General features: G+C 38.5%; 2 protein-coding genes across 4 annotated transcripts; one reads left to right on the top strand and one right to left on the bottom strand.

Annotated features, from left to right (window-relative positions):
- On the top strand, positions 27 to 4111 carry LOC18591728 (coiled-coil domain-containing protein 115). Its single transcript, XM_007018023.2, has 7 exons — positions 27 to 1498; positions 1850 to 1973; positions 2315 to 2452; positions 2681 to 2730; positions 3090 to 3177; positions 3252 to 3366; positions 3747 to 4111. The coding sequence occupies exons 1-6, from the start codon at positions 1286 to 1288 to the stop codon at positions 3344 to 3346; spliced, it is 708 nt and encodes a 235-aa protein (XP_007018085.2). The 5' UTR covers positions 27 to 1285; the 3' UTR covers positions 3347 to 3366; positions 3747 to 4111.
- Positions 4481 to 13505, bottom strand: LOC18591727 (epidermal growth factor receptor substrate 15). Of its 3 annotated transcripts, XM_018125704.1 has the most exons (14): positions 12958 to 13092; positions 10734 to 11838; positions 9960 to 10178; positions 9644 to 9864; positions 9327 to 9401; positions 8832 to 8903; positions 8648 to 8746; positions 8087 to 8158; positions 7887 to 8001; positions 6846 to 6914; positions 6444 to 6744; positions 6271 to 6352; positions 4783 to 5275; positions 4481 to 4701 (listed from the first exon to the last, which is right to left on the bottom strand). In XM_018125704.1, exons 1-13 carry the CDS (start codon positions 13090 to 13092, stop codon positions 4787 to 4789), a joined length of 3054 nt encoding a protein of 1017 aa, XP_017981193.1. In that variant the 3' UTR covers positions 4481 to 4701; positions 4783 to 4786. The 3 variants fall into 3 exon arrangements, with proteins under 3 accessions (XP_017981193.1, XP_017981192.1, XP_007018083.2); XM_018125703.1 differs by having other exon boundaries at positions 4481 to 5275; positions 12958 to 13505; XM_007018021.2 differs by having other exon boundaries at positions 4481 to 5275; positions 6271 to 6349; positions 12958 to 13505.

The raw sequence follows: 13828 nt of genomic DNA, 5'->3' as shown, positions 1-13828 counted from the left end.
CTTATTTTTAAAATATCACTGCCTCAACAGCAACAACAGCCAGGAGGGAACGGAACCGGCCGTCGCCGGTTAACAAAGAAAAGAAATGGCGGGTAGCTTCAAACCCCTGCGTTTGCCACATTCCAACGTCAATCTATCAGGTGGGTCACCATAAATTTCCATTTCATAGTTGGGAGAGGTGGATTTGGCCTTTGAGTTGACAGACAAACTCAAATTTCAAAAGGGTACTAAGTCAAAAATTTCAATGTTTAGTTCCTTCAATTTGGGTAAACCACACGGTTTTAGCTTAAGACTTGGACCCCATGATCTTAGATGAAGACCGTATGAATACTTGGTCTTGGTCCCCAAAGCAGTCTAAAAACTGAAATTTCACTATGAAAACTACAGCTTTTTATTTTCCCAGAACAAGTCAAAACTTCTGAATTATCCCCACATACAAAAAATCATCCTGAATGAATATAGGAACCATGCATTGCTAGCTTGGCTAGAACCATGTTTCCCACAATAAGGGCAGGTGTCTAGATTATGTCAAGTCATTGGGTTATGGCTTATGCCCGTAACTCATCGTGCTGTTCATATGGGAATTGAAACTTTGAAGCCATAAGTAATAAAACTTGAACCATCCTCTTATTGCAAAAATCAAAACTTGAAGCAAGATTGCCAGAGGGTGGTGACCAGAAGTTTGCTCATTTTGTTTTTGACTAGGCTGAAAACATCTTGGAAACATTTTTCCTAACCTTTACGAGCCCGAATGATTCAAAACTCCATGTCTCCCCACATCATATATAATTGTTCTACTGATCTTGACATTATGTTGTTGTAAATTTATAGTCTTTGATGTTTACACCTCAAAGGAAAAATAAGATTTGAAATCTTATTAATCCCTTTACTCTTGACACCGTTAGTTTGACTTAATCTCTTCAAAGTTTAGTCTTCGGTCCTTTTCAGTATTTTCCGGAAAGAAAATACGTATAGCCAAGTCATTTGGGTTATAAGCCCAATATTTTAGGTGGATTGTAGACCCAAAAGGGGAAAATTGTGAATGGTTCCAATGTCTTTGGAAGGCCCTATACTTTCTTGTTGTAAAAGAACGATGACTTCCAGGGGAGTCATGTAATTCCTTGGGTTATATTTAAAAGGAAAAATGAGTTGCACTGGCCCAGCAGCCAAGGCGATCTTGGGTTGGATTGATGTAATTTGAGTTCCACGTTGAGACTGGTCAAGAGTTGGGACTTGGGACTAATAAGTGCAAGAAAGAGGAAAGATACGGAAGTGTGTTTGGAAGATGGAAGTCGAACAGGAAAAGCCAAGCCTGGAGAACGTACAAGCACGACAACAGGAAAAACAACGGGAAGGAGAAGTAGTGATAGTCGAAGAAGAGGAAGAACAGCAACAACAAGTAGAGGAAGGAGAAGAGAATGCAAATGTCTTGCAATTTATGGATTCCATGGACGCTTATCTGACCCTTATTCATTCGTTATCTTCGACAATTCGCCAGGTAAAAGATTGTTCCTTTTTTCTTTTCTGAGTCTTAGTACTAGATCTAAATTGCTCCCATCAGTTTAGTTTGTGTTTATGTATTCGATTTGGACCGATGAATGATAGAATTTTAACTTAATTGGATCTTGTTCATTCTTCAGTTGTCAGAAATGCTTTGACAATGAAAATGCGAGTATTTGTTCATGTAATCTGAGTTGGGTTTGTTACCAAAGTGAATAAAAATGATTGTTTTTTCTACTTGTAGTCCCTGTTTATGTCGGCTCAGCAAAGATCTTTTCTAGTATTGTTTTTTCTACAAATTTTTCTTATAGGATTTTAGTCAGTCAAGTAATCAATGTACCAAATACAGGGATGGCTGGAACTAGCGAGTGCTCGACATTCGATGGGTGCTTCACGTGTCAACACTGTCTTGTTGGACCACAAATTTCATCCTGCTGCTACAACATTGCTTGTAACCCAAGATGAGGGAAAAGGTATTTATCAGTTTATTATGATAAGCAGAAAACTTCCTGTGACAAAGGACCTTTGCAAAATAGACTGGAGAAGGTTATATTGTAGCAATGGACACGCATGATTATTCTAGTGGCAGTTGGATGTGGAATACAACGGGTTTTGGGAACTTGTATGTGGAATACAACGGGTTTTGGGAACTTGTATGAGAATACTGAAGAATATTGTTTTTGGTTTTAGACAGCTAGGTCTAAAGCCACTTGTTACATAATTCTCATTCATATATAAATATTTTTTTTACACGTTTTATTTGTTTTCTACCTTTTTGCTCTAGGGAACTCATTTAATATATGATCTGTTATAGTTGACTCCATGAAACAACACTTTACATTATGCAAATGGGCATCTTCTGGTAATGAAAAGTGCTCATTGGGAGAGGCAAAATCTGGCCAGGACAAGTTGCATCCACAGCTACGACATAGGGCCAGTTCGCAGCTTTATGGTATGTTTATCAACCTGTATGTAGAAAGTAGACACTCATTTTGGCCGTTAATTAGAGTAAACAGACCTACAACCAAGTCTGAAACTATTTGCAAACACAAGTTTAGGAACCATTGTTGTTACTGTAACTCTTTGGTAAGTTTATGTATCTGAATTGCCAGTCATCTTTGTCATGGTATCCTCCTAATGAGATGTTTCTCACTTTCTACTTTCTTTTACTTGTGTTAAGAGGAGAAGACATCATCTGAGTATAAAGCTTCCCATGAAGTTGATGACCAAGTAAATATTCTGCTGCCACTCTTATTGTTGTGAGTTTGGTTTTAATCTTTTATTTGGAAAAGGAAATCCCTACTTTAGCCTTTGGATTGTGGTGTCTTTTTCTCAATCCAGCGCCATTTTTTCTTTGATTTCAGTTCCCCAATTTTGGAGACTGCTCATCCATGTTATTTGAAAGTAGCTGTGCCATCTCTCTTTAGTTGTTTCCTGGGCTAACTGGAGAGATCCTTTTCTATGATTTATTTGTTGCATATAGGCTTATTTATGAAAGGTTTTTCTGTTCATTTTGGTTGTTGACATGGAACCGAATATAGAAAAAATTACTTGCAATCATGTTGGAAATTTTTTTCATTCTGATTTAGGTTCAAAAAGAGCGATCTAAATCACTGTCAGTGTTTGGAACTCTAGTTTCTCCAAAGCTTCGAGCAGCCCAGCTATCATTTGAGACAGGTGCGCACTTAAGCAAATGCTCTTGGAACATATTCAAGATGAGACCTTCCTTACAAATTATACATCTCTTGCAGCGCTAGAGACACTTGTAGAGATAGCAAACACGCGTTCAGCAGTGCTCTGTGCTTTTGATAAAGTTAACAAGAAATTGGGAGGCAGCAAGGGATGAAAAAGAGTTGATTTATTCTGGTAACTCTGTTCAATGCAAATTCCCCTCTATACTCTCCCTCCTCCCCTTCTCTACGTTTTCTGTTCTGAACTGAAAGAATTCAGATATACATGCTAATATTTCAGAAAAAAAGAGTTGTATGTATAGTCTTGGGGGTTAAATGATCTCATAACAGAATTTTATTTTATGCATGTTAAATTTTCTTATAGAATGTTGGGAGCATGTTGGAGTCCATCAATTAAATATTAGAAGGGGTTTTGTGCATTTTACAACTCCACTTTGTGCTTATTCATGTGTAATTAGATGTAAAACACTACTCTTTTCCATTTCCTTGTCGGAAAATTAGGTCTACATGTATGAATTCTAACTGTCTATTTTTGATACGTTGCATGCATCGCAGAGGTTTATGTCTTAAAGAATTACTTAATCATCGGAATACGTTTTTGGGCCTGCAGTTGTGGGCATGTCCCGGATGGCAGCAAAGAATTCTTCCTTGGGGGTGTCTTCCTTCACTTTTAGTGTAAAATCATATCAATGTGTCTGGTTCTTGGTGGCTTAGTTTTCATATTGTATAGTCGTTCTATCATACGAGCAAGTTTTGTTCACTGAGCTCAACATTAAGGTAAGGATAAATTAGCAGCTACAATCTTGGTTCAGCCTTTTATTTTTCTTGGTCTTCTTACTTTGTAAAGCACTCTCTCCTCATCATGTCTCCTTTAGCATTTTAATTGTCATGGGGTACCCTATTCATAGGCTTTATCCCTAGGAATTTGCTCACCATTTGAAAGGTTGAATATATCAATACCTGAAATGTAGCCTTGATGAATATACCAAAGAATGATGGAGACTAGAGAGTAAAGGCTTTAGCAGATTTGCAGGTGCTCTTACAACTGAATGACTTCTAAAGAAGACATGCCTGATTCAATTCAATTCAAGCTCTTATTTCCTCTACAGACAATATGATAAATCATCAGATATCATTAGGCTGGCAAACAAGTACAACGGCAGTTCTGTTTCCTGCACCAGCAAAAGCAGCTGAGCAAACAAAATTATCCTATCCAAACAGTAAAGCATTACCGCTGAACAAGCGAGGCAAAATAGAAAACAAATCTAACAGTAATCAAAGACTTGAAAGAAACGGCAAAGAAACTGGATTTCATTTAGTTTTTATTTTCCAGTCAATAATACGGCACTTCAATAACAAACGTGTTTCTTTTTTCTCATTCTGGCATGCCAACCCAAAAAATAATATCACCATATAAATACAGCAAGGCCACACCGAACAACTTTACAACAATCCAATTCTATGTCGTGAAATATACAGCACAAAGAAATGGGTAGACAATCAACAAACCCTGAAACAAAAAAGAAAAAATTGACTACAAGGGCCGAAGGGAAAATTTTTTCTCTTTTTCTTCTGTTTGCTTTGGAATTACCTGGCTAGAAAGCACTCCAACTGTCCGAACCCTTTTTTGGACTCTGATGGTCTGATGAAACTTTAAATGGACCACTGGAGCCAAAAGGATCGGTGTCATCAAAAGAGAATCCATGGCCAAAGTCTTTGCTACTATTTGTGGAGTCAAACCTAGTGAGCGCCTCAGGTTGATGTGAAAATCCACTGCCAAAGTCTCCGCTACTATTTATGGAGTCAAACCTTGTGAGCCTATCAGGTTGCTGTGAAAATCCACTTTCATGCATGCCAAAAGAATCAAGCCTGGATAAACTGTCAAACTGATCCCTTGATGCCTCACTAAACCTTGGTGGAGAGTTTCCAAACCTTGAGAGAGGAGTGCTGGGAACAGAGTCTTCGAATGTAAATGGACTCTTCTTATCATAAAAGCTTCCTGCACTAGGGGATTCTGTTCTTGTTGGGTTTACACCAAAATCACTTGATCCAAAAAAATCTCTGTGCTTATCAGAGTCCAAATCCTGCCATGAGATATTATAGATTGAGAATAAATAGTACAATATGCAGTAATGACACATGTATTGCAATGTATTATTTAATATTATCAGACCCAAAAAGGGTCATAAGAAGCACATCAAAACATTTTATGCTCGTACCAATCAGAGTTTACTCAGCATAAGCCAGGTACAACAGCAAGGTCTCAACATTGGGACAGAAAACTCACAGGTTCAAGTTGCAGAAACAACCTTTCAGCAAAGCAGAGTTGATTCTACCCAGATCCCACAAACAGGAAGGAGCCTTTTGCCCACCCCCACCCCCAACCGCACCACCTATATATATGGGTTTGGTAGTGTGGATAAATTAATCATATGACTTCAGTTATAAAAGGGTGGATATCCTACAACTTCAAGGACATGAGAATGTCAAGTCCAAAGTACCTAACTACTAGGTTGTTTTGAGCTTCTGGGTCAAATTCAGATCATTGTCTGAACTGAAAATTCCAGCAAACCTATTGAATGGAATTATCTAGTGCCAATTATTGGAGGAAACAATTTCCATCCTGTCTCAGTGGTAGATATCTATTTGCACAGGTCATTGACTTCTATGAACGTAATGCATGTGTAAGAGGCACATAATTTTCTGGTAAAAGCTTGCCAATATGTACAATTACATGGAGATCTTAGCGTAAGCCATGAGCAAACTATGCATGTTGGATTTCAATCAGAAGGGGATGCAAAATTTGCAATCTTCCCACCCCCACCACCAAAAGCCCTATCATCCACCTTAATGTCTTGGCAGAAAACTTCACACTTTGTTAAGACATCAATGAAATTTAAACAAACCAACAACATGTCCCACTAAAATTTGAACTGGCAAGCAACTACGTGTTCTTTTCCCTATTACCGGACAGTTGACACACCAGTTGAGTTAGCATTCTACACAAATGACAAATATATGTAACCTAGATTATTAAGATGCTGAAAACAGATGTGTGCTTCAAGAAGTTCAGTCTCACCTTGGTATTAACAGGATTAAACCCCCACACAGAGTCTGTATCATCATTATCAAAGGTTCCCCAGGCTGATTCATCAAAACTTCTGTCCAGAAAAAATGAATGAGTTTAGCACCATCAAATGAGAAGTAGTCAATAGCAAAGTGAGAGACAAATAAAAATTCAAAGTGCCGTACCGATGTGTTTCTGCATCTGCTTCAGTACTCTTTCCAAAATGGTCATCAGAAAATTGTTGGGATGGACTTTCCAGAGAGTTTCTTCCAGCAGCACTGCCATGAGGACTTCTGGCTGACTCATCTTCACTGTGTGTGTATGCAGACTCACTCTCAAGGGCACGTTCACCAGCACTGAAGAGATTCGCAGCTTTTTCATCCACATAGGAAGAGGAATCAGGGGTCAAACTACCATCTGGAGATGCTTTTCCTCTCTGAGAGACAGACAGATTTTTCACATCAACAGTGAGCTCATTGCCAAATCCTGCAAATTGAAACGAATGTCAGAAAAATAAAATTGTTACAGATCCCTGTCAAATCATGTAGAACTTCAACTGCAAATACAACAGCAATAGAAGGGAAGACCTTCATCTTCAAACTTATCCCACTCTTCATCCCAGACAGCAGCTCCCTCTGGAATTCCAGGTTGCCAACCTTATAGGCATTGCATGTGAAATATCCGAAAAGATCTCTAATTAGTAAATCGAATTGTTTATATTTCAAGAAAAACTAAAGTGTCATTCCAAATACAACAAAAATAATTGGTATAGTAATTAACATACATCAGAAGTTACTGTCCTTCTACTAAAGCAACCAGAGAAATCATAAAGATCAAAAACAACATGACAAATTAAACCCTCAGTCCCTCACGGTTCCATGCCAAAAGAGAATCTAAACAGACATTAGCCTCCCAAATGACCGTGAAGATCAGTGGAAAGTGTAAAATTTTTCGCTCCAAATTCTGAAAGGCTATAAATGAGGTAACCCATCCATTCCCCACCTATTTTTATTGCCACTTATCAACTCAACACATGCTTTAAGAAGTCAAAAGCAAAAAGAGAAATATGGAAAAACAGTGTTAAATTGCTTCTTTAGCAGATCCTATTGCTTTTAAATTATTAAGCAGAAGGGTACACATTGGAAAGTTACGAGTGAAATGATCTTGACTTTTTCCCATGGTACTATTTTAATTAGGAGCTTTGACTAAAATGGAAAAGCAAAAAATTGTGGATAGGGCCTTAGAGGGAGTAACCATGTAGTCCACAAGCCATAGAACAAACACAAACATAGGAATAAAGGAAGTAATATATCATGACATGACCATGAAGATCAATATAAATAGATCACCAAACACAGAGACAAACATGCTCGAGAAAAATAATATCTCACTCAGTCTATCACACTAAATAACTTTTGAAAGGAAGCATTGAACTTTGAAACAGAAGGTATGCTATAATATACTTCAAGAAGTTGAACCGAAGAGTAAAAGTGCATGGGAAAACACAACACATGATGACAAGATCATTATGCTACAAAACAGGTTTGTACTCAATGGGAGTTGTGTAGAGGAACATTTTTCTTTCTTTATTTAAAAAAAAAAAAAGGTTCAAAAAGAGTGAAAGGTACCCATGGGAAGCTCAATTACTGCAGTTGATTTAACATCATATCCATGTTTCTTGCATCGTTCAGTCAGGGCTTTCATTAGCTCCTCAAGATCTGATTGTATGCGGTCAGCACGGACCTATACAAGCCATAAATGCCTCGGTGTTAGAGAATTTTACTTCGATTCTCCAAACATTTCATATACTTGATCAGTCTATATTTACCTGAAGGATACCATCTGCACTGCCCCCTTGTTCCATGTTAACAATAGCCTGCTGCAACTCCCTCCTCCTCTCCTAAAAACAAGACAATTATCACATGACAATTGCAAAAGTTGGTGAAATAAGAAAAGGCGGCTGCTGAGGGGTTGTAAGACCAGCACACCACATGGTAACAAATGGCCAGTAGGCAAGAGGCTTTAGCCCTAGGTTAATTTAAGGAAAGAATGGATGAAGGACAAAACAGATTGAAACACATATAAATTTAGGATGAAAATGAAGAAAAAAGGAAGAGAAATATGACATCAGAAATGTGAAACAAAGCTTTAAAGTAAATAAGTCATCTCTCTCATCCTGGCAAAAGATGATGCCTTGACAAACACTAAGACATTAAGTTGAGGAAGTCAATAGGAAAAAATCTTCAGGCAGGGAAAATTTATGGGAAGAACCCTCTGTACAACAAAGTAATGTTAAAACCAACACAACTGTTTTCAAGGGTTCCAGAAAACTCAAAACCTCCAAACCAACTCAAGGTCATTTTCCCATAAAAGAAAAAGTAACCATTACCTGAATCTCACGAAATTTTGCATCCTCAATTGTTAATTTGGCAGCTATTTCTGAAACTTGTTTGTATTTCTCCTCATATTTCTTTGCCAATATTTCAGCCTGCAATGTAAATTGTAAGCCGGAAACCAATGAAAATCACATCCATATAAATGAGAGGAACACTTCTTCAGATTTTCGACAATACCTCACGCTTATCAGCAATTGCCCTTTCCATGATTTCATTTAGTCTATTATCACACCTACTTTTATACAGGACCTGACAAAAGCAAGAATGTAAGGAAGATGAAAGTTGGATGAGAATGGTTGTGCTATGAAGTACCAAATTATCCCAGCTTTTGTGTACAATTTAACTCACCACTTATAGCCCTTGAATGTGGAAAGATTTAAACACAGGCATTCAAACTCAATGAGAACAATTTTTGAATTATTAATGCAGTACTTGTAAAGGAAAACCTTTCAGTAGGCCAACATAACCTAACAAGCGTCTTATCTAGGAGCTTAAACTAGTCATTCTAGTTTCTGAATAAGATCCATGATAAGCAGCTTTACTGCAGGTTTAATCTTGCATCAGTACCAAGCAGAGATCAATTCAGCATTTTTTAAACAAACTGAGATTTTTAAATACATATTTGATTTTCAGAAGACCATAATTAAAGGAATGAGAAAAGAAAATACTCACAAGTTCCTGCATTTTTTCGCGGTAGAACTCAAGCTTCTCCTTGGAATCCAAAATCACCTTTTCTGTTCCATCAACCTGCCAAAATGTCAAAGAAACAATTTTGTTATTACCCTGCTGAAAAGAATATAAACAATTAAAAAGCCAGGTTAGATAAAAAATACTTTACAGAAGTGAATAAAAAGCTGTCCTCAAACTCTCACCAAACTGGAGGAAAAATAGAGAAGGACAAATCATAAAAGGGGCCACACACCCGCATGTGTGTGTGTCACTAGAAAGAGAGAGAGAGTATTTGAGCTTTATTCTAGAAGATGCCATGCCTTTATTCCATCAGCCGTTGCACCTTGGGCTGCTCCATTCACTGAATTCTGCTCGCCATTATCAAGTTGGGTTGCAAAGGAATCATCCAAAACAGGTGCTCTTGACTTTTGTTGATTGGACATTGCAGTAGTATCAGCTGAGGCATTGGGGGGAATTGGAGGTCTGAAACCAGTTGAAGGAGTCATTGGCTGGGCACCCATCCCTGGCTGCTGTCCAAAACCTAACAGAAAAATTGTCATTTATCAAGAAATCTTGGATGACAACAATGAAAAGGAAGAGATACATAAAGATATTAGAAACAATCCAAACTAATACCAGGATTGGGACCCCAAGCTGCATTTCCATATGAAACATTGGGTTGGCCTGTCATGGACAAAAGTGTCTCATCAAACATAACATTGCTAGGGAGTGCAGATGGAAGAGGACGACCTTCCCTGTACCGCTCCATCAAATAGAGAGCAAAGCAGAACTCTCTCAAAGAAAGCATACTATCACTATCCTGATCAGATAAGTCCCAAACCTGCTTTAACACCTCTGACAAAAGACAAAAGACAAAAGTAAAAGTTTTAACATGTTTACCCAAATAACAAAGGTCTCAAGTAAGATCAATCCTGGAAGTTTTCAAAGAAACATAGCATCCATGAAGCTTAATCAGTAAGATGCCAAACAATGTGCAAACCATGCCAAGAAATTGTTATTGCAACAAGGATTTATGGAAACATACACTATTTGGGAAAAAAAATCTAAAGGAATCATCACCCTAGCAGCAAAAGGAAAAATTTGTACCAACTTTCCCTTCATATTCAAAAAATTCAGCATCGTAAAGCTAGTCAATCACCAAATAACTGACCTCACAGTTTTTCACAAATAGAAAACTCCAGTTCACTACCCAAAACCTATCAGACCAAAAATCTTTATAATCAGCATAATTAAAAGTAAGCTCTTATTAATATAATTTCAAATGCTATGATAATATTTTAAAAAAATAGCAAAAAATTACAAACGAAATAGATGAACCATCCAGGTCATGCATCATATTCATACGTGATCAAGAGATTTAAATGATGACAATATAGGAAAGAACCATACCTCTAGGTAGCCTCCAACTCAAAAATAGATTCCTTGCCTGCTCACCAGTTATTTTTCCATCTCTGTCAGTGTCCACTTCCATGAACACTTTTGTATATTTCTGAACATCAGATGGTTTCATTTTTGGCCATGGAACCTGGGAACTGTTTGAAGCAGCATTCACAGTTCCCACAGAAATCCCAGATGACGTAATAGAGGAGGAACTTGGGGATGAAACCTGTTGACCTGGGATCAAAGATGAGTGTGCCCTTTGACTGCCTGCAGACTGCATAGAAAAAGCACTTTGCAATGAGTCAAGTGAGTTGGACTTAACAATGGGTTGGGCCCCACTTGAAGCTGGTGTAATCACTGATGAGGCAGGTGCACTGCTAGAAGAAAAAGTTTGTGCAGATAATTCTTGTTTTGGCGCAGATGAGGTTGCAGAAAATGCATCACCTCCAAATGCTGAGTCAGAAGCAAACCCATTTCCAGAAACAGCCAATGCTTTAGAATCATTAGCTGCAGACAGGGAAGACATTGAAAACGCAGTTTGCGGCTTTGATGCAGCCGAAGGTGTTGACGGGGTCACCCCTTGTGGCCCAGTTGAAGCTCCAACTGTCCTTCCAGCAAGCCAATCGCTTGAGATGTTTTGATTTGTGAAACTGGGACCAGTAGCACCAGTGGGCACGGATTGAAGTGGACGGGCAGTAGAACCAGCCAGCATGCCTTGAGTTTGACCAACTATACTACCTCCCCTAGAGAACTCTGGAGCTGCAATACCTTGAGGAGGACGGGGGGCAGTACCAGCAGGCATGGTGGGTCTCATTGATGGATTTTGTTGAGAAGGAAAATACTGCGGGCTCATACTTGCATTTGGAACTCCTGGTCCTCTGAACCCAGGATTTGGAGAGGCTGTTTGAACAGCTGCACCAATCTGTGGAGCAGATGTGGCAGGAAAATTAATTTGTGGTGCTGGAATTTTTGCTGCAGCCGGACCATATAATGCTGCCTTTACAATGTCTGGTGTCAATTCACGCCTTTGTGCTACAGTCACGAGCTTGAGAGCGTTATAAAATTCTTGCTTACTGAGGAAACCACTATGGCTCTGATCAGCATGCATCCATATCTGCAGTCATAGGATGAATTGATCTAAATGGATCCGTAACATCAAATGCCTTGCTTAATTAAGTTCTCCGTTTTCTCCCACTCACCAAAGAACCCCTATCCCCTAGCACACACACTAAGCAAAAGACCCAAAAATGAACTAAATATCCAACAGGACTTACCTCCCAATTGATACCTCATAATGTAAGGACACTACACATAATCAAACAACATTGCAGAGGCAGCATAATAACTTTTTCACTAGGAAACGCCTGTGTACTCAATTAATGCAGTGTCATATTACCATACTAAAAGAAGATCCTACATGGTTACAAGTAGACAAACAGAATAAAAAAAGATAGTGTAAAGGAAACATGAGTCACAACAAAGAACATATAACAAGTCACATCTGTAGCAAGCCAACTCCAAGGCCCGAAAATCAAAATTTCCAATCCCCTAACACCACCACATTCCTCGTATGAAATCCACCATCAGCCACCAAATGCTACTGAAAGTACCCCCAAGGCCGAAGGCATGGCATCTCTTAGTGTATCACAAAATCAAATCACTTTTTCTTCTCTATGAAACTATAAATATAGTGATCTACTATTCATCAACATGTAGCCTGTTTTACACCAGCTTTGTTTCAGAGTAACAGACAGTGCATTAACAGAATCTAGAACAAAATAACTGGGACTGGTTCAGAAGCTTACAAAGGTGAGTTTAACCACTTAAAGCATCCATAAGAAACATAGTCACAAACACCAGATAAGTACCACTTTCAGGATATATAACATTGTGCTCTCAAGTGCAACTAGAGCCAACAGGACATGTATTTCAATACTTTCCAAGCTTAATAGTAACACCGTCCAAAAGGAGACTATCGAAAACCTAACTACTTGATAAATCCTTGACGTGCAAGGAACAAAATCCACAAGAGCAAAGGACAAGTTCGTTAAGAGACACCTAAAGTAGGACAGTGACAATAGTACAAAAGAAAAACACCGGCAAATTACATTTGAGTTATTGAGACATTTCACCATGCTACAACCAAATTCAATCTAACCTATATTGGGAAAAAGTGAGTTTGTGGAATTCCGATTCTAATAAGAAATGAACTGCAAGAGAGAGAGAGAGGAACCTGGGCGAGGACTGGTTTGGGCAAACCGGATCCTTGAAAGAAAGCAACAGCCTCAGCTCCACTAATCCTGCCATCTCCATCCAAATCTGCTCTCCTAAAGTACACTTCGAATTGATCCTGATTTGGCCCCGCCATTTCAACGCCCCAAACAAAGAATCAAGCGAATTCTAAACTAGCTATCTCACTCTCCTAGATCAGACAAGGAAATCAAATCCAGATGCAGATCACAAACTCAAATGCACAGGAATTCTACAAGTATATCATTTATCACAACAGGTTATAAAAGAATCGAAACAATGGATGCTAAAAAAAAACAAAAAGGAAATACAACAAAAGGTATAAAGAATTTAGTCGGTAAAGAAAAATCAGACAGTCGGGACAAATTGGGAATTTGGCTTTTTGGTGGTTAGATCGAGGAGGGTGAGGCCATGGAAGGAATAGCACTGAGAGATGAAGTTCGAGATACGGGGATCGGAGAGACAGAGATGATGACGAAGCTTTTGTTCTCCTCCAAATATGAGTATGTGGGCTCTCCCTCTCGCTCGATCGCCAGGAACTGAGACTGCTACAGAAGCGCTCCAGTTTCTTTTGGGGAGGATTTTGGGTCAGGCGTGTGGCCCAAAATAGTTAGGATCAAAACCCAAGATCCCACCTGAAAGGCCCATCCTCCAATTGCCACTCATTCGCTATTTAGCCGTGGGGAGAAATTTTTCTATTGTAACGATAGAACTTTTAAAATTTTTAATTTATACCGAAAGTTTATTTGAGTTTCTAGACAAATTTTTTTAAAAAAAGTTCTCATTTGTGATAACGAATATTTAATGAGATTTTTTCATATTCCCAGCTCATCCTTAAATAATTCATAAAATTT

Source organism: Theobroma cacao, chromosome 8, assembly GCF_000208745.1.
Source record: "Theobroma cacao cultivar B97-61/B2 chromosome 8, Criollo_cocoa_genome_V2, whole genome shotgun sequence".
In the NCBI taxonomy this organism is placed as follows: domain Eukaryota; kingdom Viridiplantae; phylum Streptophyta; class Magnoliopsida; order Malvales; family Malvaceae; genus Theobroma; species Theobroma cacao.
The sequence above is the reverse complement of the archived record's forward strand: the minus strand, read 5'-3'. Positions and strand labels throughout refer to the sequence as shown.